A 22083-nucleotide genomic window follows, 5' to 3' on the forward strand; every position below is an offset into this window, starting at 1 on the left:
TTCACAAGAAAATTATAATATTAATGCGGCCTCAAGCAAAATCCTCTAAAGATACATGGAAAATGTTATCGTAAATGTGCCTAGTCTAACAATAAACTAGGCATGCCGTATTTGGCTTTTGACATGAGCATGGTTGTCTCTTGCATGTCTCTTTTCATTTTATGTATTTTACAAACAAAGTTCTCTCTCGCCATCTTGTCACTAACTGGAATACTGTCTCTCTCCTCTCTCTGAACTAGATCCTTCCTTCCTGTCCTCTCTTTCTCTTTCTGCACCCTGTCACTGTCTGATGCACTCAGGTAAAGCTGTGTGAGCGGGAAGTATCTCTTCACTTCCTGTCACATCTGGAGCATGTGTCTGTTCTTCTTCTCGCTGTTCCATCTTGTTTTGTGTGTTTTGTCATGATTCAGTGGATATTAACACCTTGTGTGTTCCTTGTGACGGTGGTTATACTGCAATGCATTGTACATATGCAAAATGCCAAATATATTTAACATTAAGTGCCAATATTTCACATATTTGCACCTACTGTACATTGTAAAGCTTTGCAGTATCATCTCTGTAGTTGAAAAAAAAGTGTGTGGTTCATTGTTGTAAGGCCAGAGGGATGGTTGTCACAATGGCTGTAGACCAGAATACCTGCATTTCTCGCGGTCTGACACGAGAGCTTAACCCAGGGGGAGTCTGTTCTGACATGACGTCAGCAGTTATGCAACCAATGCATCTATCCTTAAAGATCACGACTCGTGTTATGAAACCCGATTGGCTCACTCCTGTATCCGTGACGATTGTCCACAGTTCTCTAATGGCCCTGTGCCCTGTGCCCTGTCTTTCTCACAGGAAGGGGTGACCGTGATCGGACCGCATGACCAGTCCCAAATAGGTGGGCGCCTGCCTCTCATTCCAGAGTTACCGGTTTCATGGTTTTGACATCTTAGCATGAGCCTGGGGTGGTCCAGTGTACACTGATTACACAAAATACAAACAGGGACAGGGAAGATATGCCTTGCATGGTTTGAGTATGTGAGTGTATGGGTATAATCTCATTCTGATGTGTATGTGTATGTGCATGTCAGAGGTAAAAAAAAATCCATGTTTCGAAATGAAAAGTCCTCCCTGGTATTTAGTTCTAATCTCGTGGATTTGCTAATGAGCACAATTCTTCTGCCAGGAGGGGGAAATAATTAGTCAATTCAGCTGGCTGGGTTCACGGGTGGAAGAAACGCATGGTAAAACTTTCTGCCCCCTTGGACTTTCCACCTCTGGTGTGTGTACAGAGTTTTGGAGTCTTTGTGTGGTTATTGTAGCTGCCGTTGCATGTCCAGTCCTGCAGGGGGAGTCGAGCTGTGAGATTGTGAACCAGCAGGGAACGGTGACCCTGAGACCCGTGCCTGGAAGTGTCTGCCTGGTCAACGAGCGGGAGGTGACTGAACCCTGCCGACTGGCTCAAGGTGACCGCGCACACACACACACACACACACGCATGCACACACACACACACACAAGAACACACACATGCACACATGCATGCACACACACACACACAAGAACACACACATGCACACACATACACAAGAACACACACATGCACACACATACATACATACACGCACACACACACACACACTCTCCACAACACCTCACACAACACATACTTACACACATCGCATAACGCACAGTACAGTACACACAGAACAATCGATACACTTGCACATTGCACATATGCACATAATGGGACACACGCTTGTAAACATATCTATGCCCTCATGCTCAAATGCTCACAGAACAAGCACCGTCACTGCAGTTTAATGGATAAGGACAGATTGTATAAGAGCTCATAAATAAAGATGAGGCACCTGAAATAGAGCACTAGAAAACCATGAGAAATGGGAGAAAAGCAGACGGCACGCTTTGGCGGCAACTAGGCCTGTAATGAGGTGACTTCACACTAATACTCCAGGTGTGTCTCACCTGCAGGGGCGGTGATTACGCTGGGAGGGGTGCACAAGTTTCGCTTTAACCACCCGGCTGAGGCGGCCATCTTGAGAGAGCGGAGAAGGGTGAGCACTGATAGCACTACCTGGTGTCCATGGTTACAGAGTTTACAAACTGTCAAAATATGGTCCTTATTCCCAGTTTCTCTGTTTTCTGACATTGTCTTATATTGTTAATTGCTTTTAATGTGAGATTAATGAAAAAACTTGATAAATAAATGTCATTCTTTAGCCCTGTCCTTCTAACTAAAGTCTGCATATGACCTCTGTACAGGCGAGTGAAGGTGTCCTAATCTGCTGCCCCAGTGACCTGAGTCCCCTTGCCTCCAATGTCAGGTAAAAATGCAGTCAGCACAGCAAATACACTGTTAATTTATACTGTAATGGCTCAAGAAAACAGCAGCTACACAGCCATCGATGCTAGGCAACCATCTGTGGCCCATAGTGACCCATATGCATTACGTATTTGGCATTTGGCAAAAATTACAGACCACAGACACAAATATCCCAAGGTTATGTTTATGTTTATGTTTGATTTACAATGGGCCACTTTACACAGGCTGGGAGACAAAGTTTGTGCAGGATGTATTGCTGGGCACCAAGCCCAAGAGCTGAGACACACACACACACACACACACACACACACACATAGTCCCTACTCAACTGTATATAACAAGCTCCAACTAAGAGTCCCTGAGAACAGTCCCAGTGTGCTGTTTATATGTTCATCTTCTCTGTTGCTTGGATACGAAAAGGACACTGCCTTGAGCTTGACTTACGCACTTAGACGGCTTTTCTCCTTCGGAGGTTCTGTCTATCTGTGTGTCAGCCAGACCAACTGTGTTCTTGGGGATTTTAAAGTTCTTTCAGCATTTGACCTGGATGTGCATATTTCGCTACTCTGAGGTAATGCCAGCAACAAAAAAGGACGAAAGATTGTGGTGCATTTTTGTGATTCTGCATGTTACTAGATCTGACAGATATACTAGATTGGGAAAAAGTGAGATTTTGATGTATTAAAATGTTTTTGCTTGTTATTTAGGCACTTGCATTGCAAATGTCTGGTTTTCTGGCTTAGTATAAAAAACAGTGTGTTGCACACGGTGTTGTGGTTTTGAACTCGATATGTTTGCGTGTAGTTTTAACGCATGTGTTGGCCTCTGTGTGTGTCTGTGTGTGTGTGTGTACAGGCCGGAGGGGGCGGGGGGCTGGGAGCAGGACGCGGGTGGAGGGGGGGCAGAGGCACACCCCCCCAGGCAGCGGCTGCAGGAGCAGCAGCGCTACGTGGAGTGTCTGAGGGAGGAGATCCGGGCGGAGCAGCGGCGAGCGGAGAAGGACCTGGAGAGTGAGCAGGCGCACCTGAGACAGCAGGAGCGCGAGAGTGAGTGCGGGCGCCTCTGACGATGCACGTCGCTCTTACTCTCTTGCTGAGTGGCCTCTGGGCTGTCATTTATGTGTGGCCACTGGGTTCTCTGAGTTGCTGATTCGTGGCTAAATATTATGGGGAATGGAATAACAACAATAAAATAAAAAACCTAGACAATTATATATGTATTTATTTCACTACTGCTAAGTACTGTACATGCTCGACATGCATATTTACATGCATGGATATATAAAGAGTAACACTATATGTGTGTCTGTGTGTGTGTGTGTGTGTGTGTGTGTGTTTTCGTATGTGTGTTTGTGTGACTCCGCCTACAGTCCAGCAGTGGATATTGCGGGAAAAGCAGCGTCTGGCGGAAGTGACGGGGAAGCAAGAAGAGCTCGGGGTGCAGACAGAGCCCGTGTCCTCGGCCCGCCCGGAGGGCGCGGTCTCGGAGGCCATGGACGGCGGGAGCGCTCCTCCCGCCGCGACGCCGTTGTCGGCGACGATCGGCGACAGGAAGCGGGTGGTGCAGGAGGAGCTGCTGCGGCACCACGCCTTGCGCCGGGCCGAGGGCCGGGTGCGCCGAAAACGGCTGCACTACCAGCTGGAGCGGGTCGCCCAGAAGCGCCACCTGCTGGAGGCTAAGCGCGAGCTTCAGCGGCTGGAGAACTCCCTCCCGTCCGGGCAGGAGAGCCCCGCGTCGCCCGAGCCGGGCTCCCCGGGGAAGGCGAGAGGGCCCCCGCGCGTCCTCCGCCGGCACTCCTTCTCGGCGGACATCTTGTCCCGCCTGTACCCTCAGCACGCCCCCAGCTTCAGGTCAGTGTCTGTATCCATGGGCCACGTAGTCTGCTGAAACTTTGAGCAAAGTTCATTTTAATTGACGGAACATGATGTATGTATCATTTGTTTTAAATAACTAAATAAAAATCTCTTTTTTTTCCACAGTCATTTTCTAAGAAGGAACAAGTCGTCTGAATTTTCACCAGCGTTTTGGAGGTCACCAGGCCCCCGAAAATGGGTGTCCGATGAGTGTCTTCCTTTCAAGAGGATGAGAAGTCGTGCCAACACCATGCCCTCAGAATTCGGCCGAAGTTCAGAGGGTCAAACAAGCTTTCCAGAAAGGCTGAATGCCTCCATGAGGCATGTTCCTGTTCTGATGAACAGGGCTGAACGGAGATCTTCACTCTCAAGAAGTGGATCGATGAGAAGTCATGGGGACGATTCCCAGCCAAACCCTGGCACTGCAGAGCAATGCAGTAAAGGCCCAAAAAAGTGTGTAAAGTCCGGTTGCCCTAACCCTCCCAAGGGTGTCAAAAGCCCCTCCCAGGGTAACAAGAGCCTGGAGAGAATCCGGAAAGCATTCTCCCGTTCTGTCGGCCCAGGAATCCGGACTGCGTTGTCAAGGGTGTTTCGAAAACCACCATCTGGATTTAAGCGCAAAGGTACCAAATCCCTTAATAAGACTGCAAACAAATCACAAGAAAATTCAGAGGAGACAGAAACAAAAGCTGTTGAAGCACAGTCTATAAAGATGGCGGTATCTTGTGAGAACTTGGAGCGGCCGACGTCATCGAAAAAGGTACGGCAAAGGCGCTGGAACAGTGCGGAGGTCTTGGGTCGGCTGTCTGGAAAACCGACGAGTAGGCAGTGGAAGCTGGCGGGCTGGACAGAGAACAAGCAGGAAGGAGACGGTTCCTCAGACTGCGACAGCTCGTACTCCCTGGACTCCCTCTCTTCCGCCTATGCCACGGCCCTGGCCGAGCAGCTGAAGCAAGAGGACCGTGAAATGAGCGAATGCGATGAGGTAGAGAGCGAGGCGGAGAGCGTGGACAGCAAGATGTCCCAAGATTCACTGGCGATGGAGAGCAGCCAGAAGAACACCACCGTGAGGCCCACTTCCAAGTCGACGGAGGTCTGCCGTCAACGAGACGTGATACGTCACTGTCAGCCTTCTGGCAAGGAGGGGAAGGTCTTCAACAGGCAGTCAACTGGAGAAGACATGGGAAGGTTCTCCTCTCTTGATTCCTGCACCTCTGATGAGATGCCAGCTGAGGCGTACTGGAGACACTGTGGTGCGTTACAGCCAAATGTTGCACAAAAACCTGACGGGAAGGAGCTTGTTTGGCCACCAAAGTGGACAGTCGTATCTAGAGACTCGCGAGAGACTCAGACTAGTGAAGAGTCCACTGGTAGTCCTGTTGTGACCGATGCCATTCCTCTTCCATTTTTAGCGTCCAGCTTTAGGGAGCCAGAGAATTTGCTGGTGTCAACCGATGCATGGTCCTCCACAGACACCACGGACAGTCCCAGAATCGACAGAGCCTCAGCTGCCACAATCCGACAGATACTCCATAATCCAGCAGACCGCAGTAGCAGCATTCAAAGTAGCACAGACCTCTCTGATAGCCCAAGGAGCTCTGAAAGTCAAGACTGGTCCAACACCAACTGCACAGAAGGTGAAAACACAACCATAGAACAACAGAAATACTGGGATTCAGAGACTAGCACCAGCCCTTCTGTATCAATAATTTTGCCAAGTGGAGATGAGAATATGGAAGCAACAATGGACACCCTTACAGAGCCTGTTCCTGAACCTATATTCTGTGAAATCAGCCATTTTGAAGAATGCTCAATGAATTTACCAGCCAAGGGAAATGAGGGAGATGCAAATGCAGCTATGGAAAAATCAGTCTGTTCCACAAGATGTGGGAATAATCAAACTGAAAATTGGCCCTTCAAGGAAAAGCTTTGGAAAACTGTATCCGTTCCTTTTTCTGCTTGTAAAAGTCAGACCCCAGCCATTGTCTTCCAAGATCTCAAACCAGACAATGAGCCTGTGACATCACGTAGCTCTGAGAAACTGGTGATTAGATCTGTATCAGGACAGCTTCAAGTAGATGTAAGTGAATCCTTTTTATCTGTGGTAGAAACGATAACCAGCAGTACCACAAACCTTTCATCCAACGATGGCCACTCATCTTCTGAAGGCACAGCATGGGGTGAAAACCAAATTGGAAACATGTTTCTTGCAACAGGTGATGTTGGTACTGCTGAACTTCTTTCAGTAAACCTGTCAGAATTTGTGAACACATCGTGCAGGATTGATGAAGAAAACACCTCATCATCTTGTCAACTCCCAGAACCTCAAAGTAATTTTAATGAAGGATCAATAATGCATACTGGAAGAGTCCCCTGTAGTGAAATGGCTCAAGTGAGCTTAATGGAGAAATCAGCAGTGGATTGCGCACATCAAAATGACTGTCCAGACACTAAAAAGACATCTGATGAAGTTCTGACAGCAGAGGGAGATATTTCGGAATTATCAAAACCTTTGGAGCATGTTGATTGCCAGGAGAGTGAAGAAATGCAGTATGAAATACAAACTGAAGGTCAGAGCCTGTTGAACAGTGACAAGCTGATCACATCTGGAAGAGTCTGCAGAACAGATCATTTTCTGTTGGAAAATAATAAAAGAATTTCAATGTACACTACTATTTCACATTCTCAGGAAAGTTTTCAAGGGATGGAGGCTGATCCTGTGATTGGCTGTATCCCGGAGAACATCCCAGAGATAATGGGTGTGAACACAGACTCTTCAAGTTCCAGTCCAAGTGCTGGTCATAGTGCAAATGAGCAATGCGCAACCATGTCCAGAAATATGCGTTGCAGTGATTCAGGGGAGATTGTTGAGGGAGAAAAGAAGAAAAGCGGTGAATTCTCTGAACCCAAAGGACAGGAAGTTTTTGAAGTGGCCCAAAGCGAACCTCCAGAAGTCTGTAGCCCCTGTGATGATGTGGAAGAAGCCAAAGTACTGACCATTTCCAAAGTTGAAGGGGAAGAGGTGGATTCTGAAGGTGCTGACAATACATCTTGTGAAATGGATCCGGACAAATATGAGGGCAATAGAGAGACAGTTCATGAGGAAGAGTGGGAGGACTGTGAAACTGGAGACACCAAAGATTGTTTAGAGATAAAGAAGAAGGAGCAATACCAGCCTGAAAAAACGCCTGTGCACTTAAGGAATGATGTAATCCATAGCAACATGCCTCCCTTATATGAATCACTCCAGCTACCTTGTAGAAGTGATTCAAGATCACAAAAAAAGGAAAAACCAGGAATGCATAGAGGTAACAACAAACTACACAGAGTGCCTAAGAAAATACATGCAGAAGAAAAGGAAACAGCCACAGCTTCACGTGCAGCTATTACCGAGGGGAGTCTGGGAAATAATGAGCAAGGAGTCTGTAACCACTCCAGAGAGGCTCCTGTATCATTCGATCTATCAAACCATTCCTTGTTTCTTTGTTACACAGAAAAGAGTGGACAAGTTGATAAGGACTCGGGGTTAGCGACAAGCCAAAACTGTGAGATCTGGGATGGAACAAATTGTTTTCAAGAAATAAACAATGGTCTGGAAGCTTCTGTGGAAGGTAAGAGCAGGGAGAATGAACGTAGTCCAATTGACCAGGAGATCGCTGAGGTTGTGCAAAAGCACTTGAAGGCATCTTTGATAGAAGGTCAGGATGACGTTGGTGCTGATGACCAAGAATCAAATGCATTTGTGTTGAATGTGTGCGGGAAGAAAAATGCATTTGAGGAATTGAACCCATGCGCCTTATCAAGTATCAACAGACCTCATGTTAAGGCAAGTCTGTCAAGTCTTCCTGAGATGAGTAATGGCTCTGAAGTAAAGAACATCAGAGACCATCTCAAAAAAGCTGCAGCCCTTTCTTCTGACAGCTGTTATTCAATGTCCCCAATACTTCCACCTTTCCTTGAGATCAAATGCTTTCAGGATGACTATGTCAGAGTGGATAAAGCTAACTTCTGTCCGGATAATGCATTACCATCCCAGAATATAACAAAATTGTCACCCAAAGCAATGGAATTAAGTCCCTCAGAGAAGCCTGGAATTTCAAGCTACAAGGGCCAGGACATCAGCAGCAAAGACATAAATATGCAGTCATGTGACAAGATAAATTATGTTCAGATTGGCAGTACTGGTAAAATCAGCTCAAATGTTTGTGAACCTGCAAAAGAAGAATGTGGAGGTGCTGAAATGATAGATTTAGGCAGTCTACGTATGAACCTTGAGCCAAAAGACTATACACAAATGCATTCTAACACGTCAAAGGCAACAAGCATTGATGATTGTGCATATGTAACAGATACACAGAACAGCCAACAGAGAGGGAATGTTTCTCCTGCAGCAAACGCTAACCAACCTGAAATTATGGTGAATGAAATGATCTTGGAAAATTATACAAGTCAGGATCCTGTAAGTATTAATACCACAGGAAACAAAATGGAAGGTGCAAGAAGTATAGATTCATCCAGTGCTTTTAGGAGGGACCTGACTGAAGTTTCAGGGAAGTATCAGAGTCCAGGAATCAACAGCAAACAAGTAGTGGAGCAGAAGAATAAGGGAAGTAAAATATTTTCTCCTCCATATCTTTCTGATGACTCTTGTGATTATAAATCAAGAAGTAATATGCGGCTTAAAGAATTTGACCTAGCCCCCTTTGGTATGCCTGCACTGCAACCAGAGGGAGATTATTTAGAAAATGTTTGGGCCTCACCCAAAACCGGGTCTGTTTCTCAGACGAGGGAAGAGAAGGTAGTTTTCCCACCTTCACAAGGCTTTGGAAGTAATACACAGCTGAAACAATCTTTCCCCAATACAATCCACAGTGAACTTAATGGGTCGGGCAGTGAGGATTACCTTGATGTACGGATGTCTAGTTGGACTGGCTCACTTGAGCATGCTTCCGAACCCAAAATGGAAAAAATATCTGAACCCCAGTTTGAAGATTCTGATTTTGGTATTAAGGTGGAACAAAACCCAAAATCTGACACATCAAGTACATTTTCCTCCTCTAATTCAAAGCATGAAGAAAAAGTCGCAAAGAGCATTGTGGAGCCAACAGTAAATTGTAAGAATTTGCTCCAAAGTAATTCAGAAGGTTATTTGTGTTCAACTAATGACTTTTTAGTTGGATATAGGGCATTTAATGAATACAAGCTCATGACTGAAATTCCTGAGAAGTCCACTACTAATGTCACACCAGATGGTGTCCACAATGACAGCAATGTGTGTGAATCTGATGTAGTTGCTTGTTTTCAGCAGCCAGAACTTAAAACGAATAGTTCTGAAAAACATATAGAGCAGACTGGGAAGATTAGATCACCCTCCAATCAATCCTCCCCTGAGCAGCAGTCTGACTCTTTATTGCAACATTTGAGCAACAGTCAGACAAGCATGATTAAAAGTGCTTCTCCCATTTATAGTATAACCAAGAATTTCAGTCAACCCCCTCCAACAGAAAACCATTTGGAAACTGTTGAGGATCACGTTGAAAAAGGGTCAAGCACCCAATATAGTGGAAATTGCACTTCCTCATACCAAATCCAAACCAAAGACTCAGAAGAGATAACGCATGACATCCAAGAAGCGAAAAGACAGAGAGAATCATCCTGCCCAAGCTATGCACAAATTGAAAGCACGGAAATCATAAAGAGGAGTTTACTCGAAGGAGCTAATGAAACAGCAGTGACTAAGACCACTTGCCTTGTAAATGTAGAACTTGAAGTTAAAAACCGTGGTTCCTCCTTTTCATCTCATTCACCATCTCAATTTAAACATGATGGCCTCTATTCAAAGGCAGAGTCAAGAGTTACTGGTTTTGGAGATGAAGAGATATTTCAGTCTGAATGCACAGGTCACCAACAGTGTAGCAACAGCAGTAATGTTGATCGCCAAAGGGGGAAGCAAAAGCGGTTTAGAAGGGCAAATCCAAGGGCACCCTCCACTTCATCAACCGAGTCAATGCTGGACTCATCCCCAGAAGAAAAGGTTATGCCTAGAGTGTATCCTGGCAGGATACAAAGTAGGCCTGAAACTCATACACGCTTCAAGCAAGATGTGCTAGCTAGCAGCTCTAGGGAATGCAGTGGTTTCACCAAAGGCCAAAGTGTAACATCTTTAGTCACCAAAACTGTTGGTGAACTTGATGATAAACCCAGAAATGGGGGCAACAGGTGCCAGAGGCAACCTCACTCCAACACGAGACCACTAAAAAGTCACATAGTGCCTCACACAGAAAAAAAGTTAATTCCCCACAGTGAAAATGCAAAGAGCTTGAAAGAGGGCTCCCATGAAACAACAAAATCCTGCCATAAGCAGCTTGAGCAAAGTGTTACTAAGCAAGAGAAAGTCCAGCAACAAGAGAGTCAGACATTGCCTAAAAAAGATGCGGCGATGCACTTTGCTTCCAGTGATATCAACCCCTTTGTCCATTCTTGGCAAGAAACGGGGGCAGCAAGCAAAGGAGCGTCGAAAAACCAGGTTTTTGGAAGCGCCACTGACATCTTCTGCAAACAAACTTTGCTGGATGATCGTAAGAGCCTTGTCACCAGGTGTCACAGTGTCGATAATGGGTTAAACAATCAAAACTCCCCCTTTTGTTCTCATCTGAGTACGTATGCTAACAAAAAAGAACTCTCCAGCAGCTTCGAGGATTTCAAGGAACAGGACTCCTTAGAGTGCCAGCGGAAATTGTGCCACTATATGTCTTACCCTGACAGTGCACAGAACCCGAGAACGTGTGATTCTTACAGGAACGTTGCCTCCGGAGATCTGGGCCACAGCGGTCAAGTGGATGAAATTATGTTGGTTTACTCCTCTGAGCAGGAGTCAGTAGTTAGTCCACTCAAAGACCAGTCCATGTTGGCCTGTGACCGTAGCACACAGACGTTGATGGTGGATGGCAGGCAGAAGAAGAAGAACCGTCACAAGCGGAGCAGTACCCAGGTACCAATGACCAGGATGGATACCAATGGGACCGGACCACCTACCACGTGGGCAAGCCTTCAGAATATGTCCCTTCAGCTCTCTGAGCTCATCCACAACACTTCTGATCTTCTGGGGAATATCCAGTGCATCAGAGCCAAAGAATCCCTTCCCAGAACTGACTGGCAAAGTGATGTTGTGGCACATTCCCATGCCATTGGATCTGGGAAGAGAGATTGTTCAACCCAAACAGCTGTGGATATTGGGATCCAAACCGAAGGGTTTCCGGTGCTTGGTGGTTACAGGGAAGTCCTCAACAAGCAAATAATTGAGAAGGCCAACCCCCATGAAGTCAATGTGATTGTGAAAGTAATTGGTTCGGACGTGCTCAGTGTGTCACAAGATCAGAAGGATGTCACTCTTAATGTGCAGGACAGAGCGAAGGATGGAAGAACGGCTGAAAAGATGCAGAGTATGCCCGATCTCTGGCACGACAACTCTGGTGCAGCCGACTGGACTCACCGCTCGATGGAGGCTGCTCCCCTGAAAGCTCAGGCATCCACACCTTCCTTAGTGACAAATATGCAGGATTACAGATGCTCTAATCCTGACAGTCCTCTCGACCTCCCTCACAAGTACATACCTGAACAGGTGTTCTCTAGCAATATTGGAATCTCCAGGGTGAGCAGCAGTTCTTCAAACACAGCCAACCAGGGAAACCAGACCTCTTCGAGGGACGATTCTTTAAGTCCCCATGCCCGTCCGAAAATGTGTCCCAAACAAGTTTGTTTCACTGACCGTGCTTCCTCGCCTATACTCACAGTAGAGCCTGCTACAGGTGCCCAGTTAGGAAGGAGCAAATCCACTCAGTGCCTTGTTGACCATCAAAGGGTTGAGATGAAAGAATCAGTTTTGGAGAAACATAAGGTCCAGTCTGCCTCTTTGAGAAGGTTGGACGACCAACCAGAGCTGGGATTTCTATCTAAGCGTACAAACAGGGAAGAACGGGGCTCACAAACTTTTGATCAGTCTGGAAAGCCAAGTAGCCTAATCTCAAACAGGTCCGTTGGTCATATCACCCCTCAAAATGTGAGTGATTTCAGTGAACCCGTCCAGAGATACTCTATGAATCTGATCACTTACAAAGGCAATGAAGATCCAAAGGTCTCAAGAACAGTTACAGATGGAGCTAAGCAGCAAACTCTGAATAAAATCCCAGTTTCTAAACCTTCACGTGACCTGTCACCTAAACAGAGTCCTAGATGGGCCACCCTATCTCCATATTTGAGTGATGGGACCCCTTTGCAGAGTCAAGTTTCCTTCGTAAGGTCTAGAAAACAAGATGAGTGTGCACTTCTTAATTGCAGACAGGAGTCTTCAAGTGAGAAGACGTCTCAACTGTTAGCCCCCTTTGACAAGCAGCTAAGTGCTTCTACTCTGGACACCTACCGTAGAACATTTGGAGTTGGAGAGTGCTGGAGTGGACCTTCTGAACCTTCCAATATCAGTGAGGACACTGTCCAGCTCCAGGAAGATGATGATGCCGTGTCATTAGCACCAAGTGAATGCAACACAGACGTCCTCATCAACATTAACCCCCTGAATATCAATCAGAAGGTACACCAGAGGGTCCCGGAAGATCTGCCAATGCACAACAAGTTCACCAACTGGTCAGGTGTCAGCTATCAGCCTACTTCAATCGCAAGCAGCAGCGTGGTTCAGTCGGCCTCAAAGCGAAGCGAGAGGGTGAAAAACAAAAGCAGTTGTGAAAGCCCAGGCACCTCAGAAAGCCAGCAATCGGGTTTGGAGGCGATGACGCCAAGAAGCAGAAGGGCAAAGGAGATTGAGATGCTACGTAAGGAGCGGGAGCAAGTGATGGCTAATGTCCGGCTGGACATGAACTCGCACCAACTAACTGTGGAAATGACTGAGGCCAAGCTACATTATGGCCTTGGAGAGACCGATGCACTGCTGAAGATGCTGCAGACGAGCTCCAAAGAGGAGCCCTCCAGTGTACCTACAAAACAGCAGCTATATGACAGGTATGACCCCCTTTCTCATTCAATATGGCATCTATTTTGTCTCCTGGTGGACAAATGTGAACAGTACGCTTATTTATGTGTGTCGGTTGATTATGAGATCGTGAATGAACAGTTAATGATGAAATACGTCATGCACCTTTCTGCGCAGACATAGGAGGAGCATTGACGGTTTACGTCAGGAGAGGGAGGCGCGCCTCCAAACTTGCCGACGGGCACGCAGCCTCAGCCCCGGCCCCAGCAAGAACTCCCCCTCCCCGGACCAGGGAGCAGAACCGCCCACCAGGACTGAATCACCCAGCCGGCGCAGGGAGTACCTGCAGCAACTCCGCCAGGAGGTGGTGGAGAGCACCAGGTAAGACACACCTTGTTCACTTCTTGGTCAATGATATAATTCATGTCCAAATCTACGTTCATGTCTGTTGAGTGCATATTTGGGAACCACTTCAAAATATATTACTTGAGGTAGAAAACAGGTGCCCTATTTCAATTTGACTATGCTAATGCTAATATACCAGGTAAGACGCACCTTGTTCACTTCTTGCTCAATGATATATTGCATGTCCAAATCTACGTCCATGTCAGTTCAGTGCATATTTGGGAACCCCTGGACGTATTTGTCCATGGTGGATTCTGTAATTCACCGTGGATTCTTGGTTTCTTCCCAGAATTCCGGAACCCCCGAAGCAGTCAGGCCAGTGCCCCTCTGAGATCGAGCTGATGCTGCGGGACTACGGCCGTGCCCGCGAGGAGGCCAGGACGGAGATCGCACGCGCCCGGGACAGGCTCAGAGAGCGGACCGAGCAGGAGAAGAGACGGCTACAGCAGCAGGCCCTGTCTCGAGCTGTGAAGGTCAGTGGAAGATCATTCATCCCAAGCAAAATGGTGGGCAAAATAAAAAAAAAGCTCTTGTCAGTTGGCCTAATCTTAATCGTCTGTTCCCTGATCACCCAGGATGACTTGCGTTTACGGACTCGTGTCAGTAGCAGCACCCTCTGCACTGGGTCAAGCCTCAGCCTGTCTTCAGGGCCTACTTCTGGATACAACAGCAGCAACACTGTCCTTCTGAAAGAAGGTGTTGGTGTCAATTCTGCACAGACTCTGCAGGTAATCTCATTGGAGTACCATATACTGCAACCTCCATTAAGTATGCCTGTATCTGAGTGAAATGTCTATTCTGCAACCCCCTTATTTATCCACTTTTATAATGGCTCATCTTGCTTGGTTCTAAGAGTAGCTTCCCCCAATTAATCTCCCTCCCTCTCCATCGCTCTGTTCTGCTCAGGTCCCTGGGTGGCCTGAAGATGGGAGTTTGAATATCAGAGGTCGTCCTCCCATGCGAGCCTCGCAGAATTTTGACACTCGCCGTCCCTGGCTGTCTGTCCAGGGTAAGGCATAACCTCCAGTCCCAGAGCCATTCACAGCGTACCCCTTTACGTAGAACCCAGGTGAACCTGGTGTGAAGGTTTCTGTTCCAGGTCGTATCATCTGTCTGAGTGAGGGTGTGTTGTCTCTGTTCTCACACCAGATGTACGTTTGGAGGTCCCGGTCTTTGGGAGTGACTCCCAGTTGTCGTCCCCGTATGGACACCACGACACCCCGTCTCCCAGGATAGCTTCCTCCATAGCCACCTCCTACCAGGACATCGCCAAATACACTCATGACCGCGCCATCGCAGAGGTACGTGCCATAAACAGCATGAGGCTTGTCTCCACCTGAAGCATGTCCATCTGAACTGTTTTTGACTATATAGGGCCACCACATTTGCTGAGCTCTTTTGATATGTCAGTATTGAAGTTTGGACTAAGTGAAACCATGCTTTGGTTTACTCTCCTGTTCTCGAGTGTACATGACCCGGTGCCTTACCTGTGCGTAGGTGCGCTCAGCTGCAGCAGGAGACCTGGGGAACCTCCTAGAGGGGAGGGCAGCCGGTGGATGGAGGTCAGTTGAGTTCGGGTTCTATCAACAGTAGAACTTGCTCCGCGGGCAGGCAGTGGTTAGTTGCTCTGTAGACCCATCTTTTACTGCGCTAATTGCCCAATTGTTTCCCTCTCTCACATCGCAGGTACCAGGGAACAGAACGAGGCGTACAGGCCTTCTACAAGCCTTCCTCCTGCCCCACCGTGCATGGCTTTCTTGGGGCTACGGAGCTGGAAAGGCCCCTGCCCAGCCTGTGGTGCATGGTCCGGGACCACTCCAAGGCCCACCTGTACAACGAGTCGGTCCGTTCTGCCTGGACCCGCCCGCTGGATGACAGCACACAGTTTGGTGAGTTCCTACAAGCCCAAGTTTTGGATATTACACAACTGTTTATCTTCTGATTTAGCATTTTTGTAGCTCCAGGTTGCAATGCTCCTTTAAGCTTGAGTGTGCAGAATGTAGTTACAAAAGGGGCTAAGCTAATATGGCTTGATGTAATTCCGGTCTGTGTAGATGGGGGAGCATTAAGTAAGCTTGTCTGCTTGGTCCAGCTCTGCAGTGGGTAGGGGTACAGGGAGGGGTCCCACGAAAGCCTTGATGAAGGATGTGTATTTTATTTTCGGAAATCTTTTCACTGAATAGGGTGTAGTCACCACCCCCTTTCTCCTCTCCTTACCTGGGCCTTTTTGTCTGCTTATCCACCAGTGTACCTGCTGACTGACACCTCTGTCTGCCATCTTAGCCAGCCAAGAGACTTCTGCTGCATCAGCACAGAGTCCAAGCAGGTCAGCCAGCCTATCCACCATCAGCCATCCCACCTGCGCTGTGGGCAAGTAAAGCTCCACATAACCCTCACGAGGTCTTGAGAGAGGTGTAATTTCTCTCCCGTTCCTCTCTCCCCTTCTCTCGCTCTCAGCAGGATGAATGGGTCCTGGCCATGCGCTCTGTGTTTGAGGAATCTCTCCCCCGCCCCACAGTCGATGCCGTCCGGGGGGAGCTGCTCCCCAGTGCCTGGGTCCTGCAGCCGACCCTCCACCATGGTCGAGAGGTCGTCAGGGTCGTATACCTGCTGCAGGTGAGGCGAAGGTCTCCTTTTTCCTCTGTCTTATCATTCCGTTGCCTGTCTTCTTCCAACCTTGTTCTTCCACCTCTGAAGGCCAATCATTAGATTTGGTTTCTGTTGAGGCTGTGCCCATGTTAATAGTGTCCTTTTAGATATCTCCTCTCTTTATTTCTGCATGTCTGCTCATCTCCAACCTCTTCTGGCCTCACTTGCTCTCTGTCCCCCTACAGGTGGACTTGGGGACCCCGGCACTCCCGCAAAGACTCTTGAACGTGGTAGCTAGGAAACAAGCAGCAGTCATCGCTGAGCTGGACACGTTCCTATCGCTCTGAGAATATTGGGCTGACGCGTCCAAATGAGCACTTAAGCTAAGCCTTAAAAGGTGCTGTAGCTTCACTAATATTTGCACCTTACTACATTTTCTTTGCTTTTTGTATCCGTCATGAGTTGATATGAAAATGAGAGCACTGTTGACATTGTTGTTATTGTAATGCAGAATATCAAGCAGCTTATTATTTTAATGTTTTGTATTGTAAATATGCAGTCATTTTGTTGTTCTTTTTTTGTTTTTTTTTTGTTTTTGTTTGTGTGTTTTTTACTGAGAAGTTAAATCCCAAAGAGAAGTGTAGCAGCTGATTGATTTTTATTTTTTTATAATATCTTGCCAAGTTTGATCAAAACCGGCAGGAGGTTTCGCGCCTCCGTCATGCTTGGTGACACTATCTCTACTGCTCATCGTTAATGCTGAACGGAGAGCAGGGGTCTGATTCCGATGAGTTAACTCTGAACGGAGAGCAGGGGTCTGATTCCGATGAGTTAACTCTGAACGGAGAGCAGAGGTCTGATTCTGATGAGTTTAACGAATGTAGGGTCAGGGGACCGCACACGATACTCCTCTGCACAGCAGTATTTCTGTTGAATATGTAGTGCGGTTCAGTCCAATCTGGCTCAGTAGCTAGTTAAACTGTCTGTCGGAGCAGTCCAGTCCAATAGCAGTGTTCTTAGGCCTTTCCTATTGTTTAAAGCTTGAAGCTGGCCTTCACTGCATACCGGCACATAGTGTGTGTGTGTTTGTGTTTGTGTGTGTGTGTGTGTGTGTGTGTGTGTGTTTGCATGTACGGGTAAATGTCTTATTAAGCTATTCTCTTTCCACTGACCTAAGAGCATTTTTGCAGTGCTCAATAATCAGAACCGATTAAGGTGCTTTCACTTGTGTAGTATCAGTGCACTGCTTGCTATTTCCTCTAATTTTGTCAATGCACGGCCATGGAGGTCTTCTCAGTGGATTGCATAGGTTTGCCACAGGTAATACTGGGGAACACTTAATAGTGTACTTCTTTTTTTTATTTTTTATGTTTTTGTTGCTCATTTACAGTAAGATGTGAACTAAGCCAAAGATGATCTCACAATCAAATGAGGATCTGAAGTGTATACTGCAATATGGGCAGCTAACTAAATTCTAGGGGGGGGGTGTGAGAAATAAGATTAACTGAAATTAAATGATGTTTTGTCTCTCACGATGCACAAGAAGGACCACTTTGACATGGGAGTACAGAAATCTATATGCCATCGCACTGTACAGAAACAGGGTATATAGATATCGGTACAGCCTGAAAATATGGAGACCAGCTTTGACCACTAGTTCATCCCAACTTCCCAAGCATTACTTTTGGTGCCTGTGTCCCATTCCGCCTTTGCACAGTTATTATATTTCTGGGTTTGTCCCCAGATATGATAACATTTTTCCCTGTGTACATTCCAGAGTAGAACACCAGACAGAATCACGGATTTGGCTTGGTTTGGTTGCTCAGGGTTTCCTTTCCTGTAGCACTGAGTTTGAACCCAAATGAAGGAATTATTTCCCCCTTCCCCCACTGTCAGAGATGGAAACTAATATTCCAGAAATTGGGCCAAAATGGCACTGCGTGATTTGCAAAAGCAGTGCTTTATGATTGGCAGATTGCAGACCCCCAAAGGTCTTTAAAAACAGAAGAAGCAGCAGCGAGACATTATTTTTTTGCTTTATTTCGATTTATTTGATGTGAATATGCTGTCTTCGTTGATGAAAAAAAGTTGGTTTGAAAGTTGGTTGACCAGTTAAACCAGCTCCATACTCCATTGGTTTGACCAGCTCAAGCTATGTTTTCAAACAGCTGGTAGCTGGCATTTCAAGCTGGTCATAGCTGGATTTTACACCAGGGTTTACCTTCTGATTTAGCATTTATGTAGCTACAAATACTCATTTAAGCTTGCTTGTACAGAATGTAGGCCCGTATTAGTTACAAACGGGGCTAAGCTAATAGGGCTTGATGCTATAGATATAGATAATCTGCTCTGTGTAGATGGGGGAGCATTAATTAAGCTTGTCTTCTTGGTCCAGCTCTGCAGTGAGACAGGGGTACAGGGAGGGGTCCCAGGCCTCACAAAAACGAAAGCCTTGATGAAGGATGTACATTTTATTTTCATAAATATTTTTTTATAAAAGTGTCTTATAAAAAAATATATCAGTATGTGTTAAATAATGTTTGTGTTGACAAAACAGAATTATTTATCTTTTTTAATTTTTTCATTTGATTTGATTTTTTTTATATATATACTCTATTTCAAAAGTTTTATCAATATTTTTAAATCGTCCATTTTTTGTACTAAATTTATTTATGAGCATAATTGTATTTTCCTAATTTTATGCAGCATTTATGGGGAATTCTTTCTTGGTTTCATTCCATTTATGTTTCTTTTGAAGTGTGTGATATTATAACCTGAACGTTTTCAGTTTCATATTGCTTTTAACGTACGCACCATGTCTGCATATCGAACAAAACATTTTATATGATTTTGAAACAAGGCACTTTGTTATTATGCATCAGAAAATATTTTGTCTTGCAGGACAAAATATGTTTATAATTAAAACTGAATATTACTTTTCATTGTTTGTCGTCTTTATCTCCACATGTTTTTAGTACCAACAGGTGCCTCATGTCTAAATGGATTGAAATATGACATTGAAGCGGTCAATTGATAAGCAATAAGCCTACAGTATAAGGCACTATACAATCTATGGTTATTATTATTATTTTTTATAAATTTATTTCCCCTTTTCTCCCAATTTAGTAGCCAATTGTACCCCCCTCTATTCCTATTAGAGTTAGTGTTAGATACACCGTCCACACCCCGCCCCCTGGAGGGCTGAGGAAGAGTGACACGCCTTCTTCAAGACGTCTCATCTCTCTAATCGTGTCCGTGGTTCCGAGGTGCCCGAGACGCTTATTGTACGGCGATCAGCTAACCCCGCCAAGTCCCTCCCTCTGGAGCAGCGAGCCAATTAATGCCGCCCCACGTGAGCCGGCCATACTTGGCTTTTGGCACGACCGGGAATCGCATCCCCGGTCCTTGGTGTGCCAACTGCAGCAAACGGCAACCGCAAGTCTCTGCTGCATCTTAGCCCATTGCTGAGATGCAGTAAATTACTCTTTGTAAATTCATTGTCACAGGGCAGTCCTGCTTTCATGCCTTTGAGTATGAATCTATAAACGGCGGAGTGGTCGTAAGGTCGATGGCAACGTTACGAGTCTGGGCCTGAGCCGAGACAGAGAGATGGAAACCCAGGGAGTAAGGGCAGCCTATACCCTCGTGACTAAGGCACGTTACAGTGGGGCGACATGGCTCAGGCAGTGCTCAGTCGTCTGGCAGTCGGAGGGTTGCTGGTTCGATCCCCCGCCCGGGCTGTGTCGAAGTGACCCTGAGCAAGACACCTAACCCCCAAATTCTCCTGATGAGCTGGTCGGCGCCTGACTATGCATGGCAGCCAATCGCTGTCGGTGTGTGAGTGTGTATGAATGGGTGAATGAGAAGCATCAATTGTACAGCGCTTTGGATAAAGGCGCATTTTATATGTACATACCTGTTATTCAGCTGACACTTTTATCCAAAGCAACTTACAGTTGATTACATTAATGGCATCAATGGCTTATCCTGAGCGATGTACAGTTGATTTGACTTACCGGGAGACAATCCTCCCCTGTATTGTCTCCTGCATTGTCTCCTGCTTAGGTCTAATCCTCCCCTGGAGCAATGCAGGGTTAAGTGCCTTGCTCAAAGGCCCAACGGCTGTGCGGGTCTTATTGTGGCTACTCTGGGATTCGAAGCACCAACCTTGCGTGTCCCAGCCATGCACCTTAACCACTATGCTACAGGCCGCCCTGTAGTGTCGATTAGACTAAGCAGGGGACAATCCCCCCTGGAGCAATGTGGGGTTAAAAGCTTCAACACATTATAAAAATAAAACCTGGGATTTTGGAAGAAAAAGAGTAGAAAATTTTCCCTTATGTCCCCTCGGTGATGCCAAGTTAATGTAAGTGCAAATCTGTTTTTTCTGCCTGCCTGGTTGATAGGAAAATCTCGCAGGCTAACTGGCAGGAAAGCAAGGCTGAGTCACACTGTCCTAGCAGCCATATCTGAACTCACACATCATATTTTTGCCTCGTAATTCATGTGCATGCCAAAGCACTGACGTGACTGCAGAGTTCCATGCGCTGGCTGCAAATCTCCCCCAACAACCAGCGCAGTAGGCAACAAGGTCTACGTTTTTTAGTGAATACAGTTTCAGAGATACATAGTCAGTCTCAATAAATGTCTTTTTTCACTCAAGTTCCCAATACTGGTCTGTGTTATTAGCGCATGGTGTCCGGTATACACTGCACTGACCTGGTCTCTGAATAGCACTTACAGTAGAATCGCTGCCCGCACATTTGTCCCACACTCAAATACAGCAGGGTAGTCCGGTGAGATTTGTTCCTGAGCAGGTACACAAGTTCGCCCAAGTTTTCCTTCAGGGACTTCATGCTACCTAGCAACCAGACCCCTGAGGAGGATGATGGCAATGAGGCACACTAACAACTGTGGGTCATGTGACCATTTCTCTGTGACGCATGAATCCCCCTGAGTCATCTCAGAATCACCTCTAGCTTTCTGTCCGTTTATGATCTCACTCATGCTTTTAAGAAATCGGGTTGTGTCATATCCAGGCACAAATACACTCCTTATGGTATAACTGTCGGGTATCAGGTAAGTCGGAGGCATTTTTGTCAAAGCGCTGCCCTCTGGTGGTTAATACATGTTAGGGACTGCTCAACTGCCGTCAAGGCAAGCCTCTTCCCGTTTTTATTGGGTTACTTTACCCGTGATGTATATGTGTATTCTTATTGAGATCTTGATAAGTGGTACTTCTGGATCTCATTAGGGGCAGTGTTGTGTGTCTTGGCTGCTGTCAGTTCCAGGTTCTGGCACAATGCTTCAACAATGACGGTGTGATAGATCGGCAATCCGGTGCACACTAACATTTCTGTGAACTGTGGTCACTGGGATTCTTGCCTTCAGCGTCCAACATGACTGGTTACCTGCAGTCTTGGGGCAGCAGGTGTGGCATTTTTGTTTACTAAGTAACATTGCATTTCTTCCGTGGTATTTTGTTCCAACAGTGAGATGTGCATTTAAATGGAAAAAGTGCACAGTTTGTCTGTACATTCAGAACATTCTCTTGTTTGAGATGTGCCATGACGCCAAGCCTCACCAGATTTTTTCCTGTGCTTGAACAATAACTTGTTTGTAAAAGATATTCAGTTAGTTTTGCCCTTACTTTGAGAATGTATGCATCCGGAGAAATTACCAAACTATTTTAGCAGTGTATGTTTCGATCTATGTGGGGTTTATTTTATTTTATTTTTTATATATTTTTTTTACATGTTGTTAATTGTGGGGTAAAAAAAGTATTGTATATGTATACAATGTCATGTCCAAATGTTTAATTAGTAATTCTGTTATAGTACTTGTTATACATGGCTTATAAAATCTGTATTAATTTACTATCCTTATTTATTACCATACCAGATGTGCATTCCTTTCACTGCTTA

At 46.1% G+C, this 22083-nt stretch overlaps 1 protein-coding gene across 1 annotated transcript in view; it reads left to right on the plus strand.

Annotated features, from left to right (window-relative positions):
* Nucleotides 1–19101, plus strand: part of stard9 (StAR-related lipid transfer (START) domain containing 9) — a 53070-nt gene extending 33969 nt beyond the window's left edge. The window contains exons 16-33 of the mRNA XM_061260071.1: nt 841–883; nt 1326–1451; nt 1978–2060; nt 2269–2330; nt 3185–3375; nt 3699–4179; nt 5008–5248; nt 9125–13194; nt 13343–13546; nt 13860–14043; nt 14146–14298; nt 14477–14579; nt 14720–14871; nt 15068–15132; nt 15257–15459; nt 15817–15896; nt 16028–16186; nt 16405–19101. Coding sequence (XP_061116055.1) covers nt 841–883; nt 1326–1451; nt 1978–2060; nt 2269–2330; nt 3185–3375; nt 3699–4179; nt 5008–5248; nt 9125–13194; nt 13343–13546; nt 13860–14043; nt 14146–14298; nt 14477–14579; nt 14720–14871; nt 15068–15132; nt 15257–15459; nt 15817–15896; nt 16028–16186; nt 16405–16506 — 6702 coding nt within the window. The 3' untranslated portion in view covers nt 16507–19101. The remainder of the gene's footprint in view (nt 1–840; nt 884–1325; nt 1452–1977; nt 2061–2268; nt 2331–3184; nt 3376–3698; nt 4180–5007; nt 5249–9124; nt 13195–13342; nt 13547–13859; nt 14044–14145; nt 14299–14476; nt 14580–14719; nt 14872–15067; nt 15133–15256; nt 15460–15816; nt 15897–16027; nt 16187–16404) is intronic.
* Nucleotides 19102–22083: the final 2982 nt, after the last annotated feature.

This window comes from Conger conger, chromosome 1, assembly GCF_963514075.1.
Source record: "Conger conger chromosome 1, fConCon1.1, whole genome shotgun sequence".
In the NCBI taxonomy this organism is placed as follows: domain Eukaryota; kingdom Metazoa; phylum Chordata; class Actinopteri; order Anguilliformes; family Congridae; genus Conger; species Conger conger.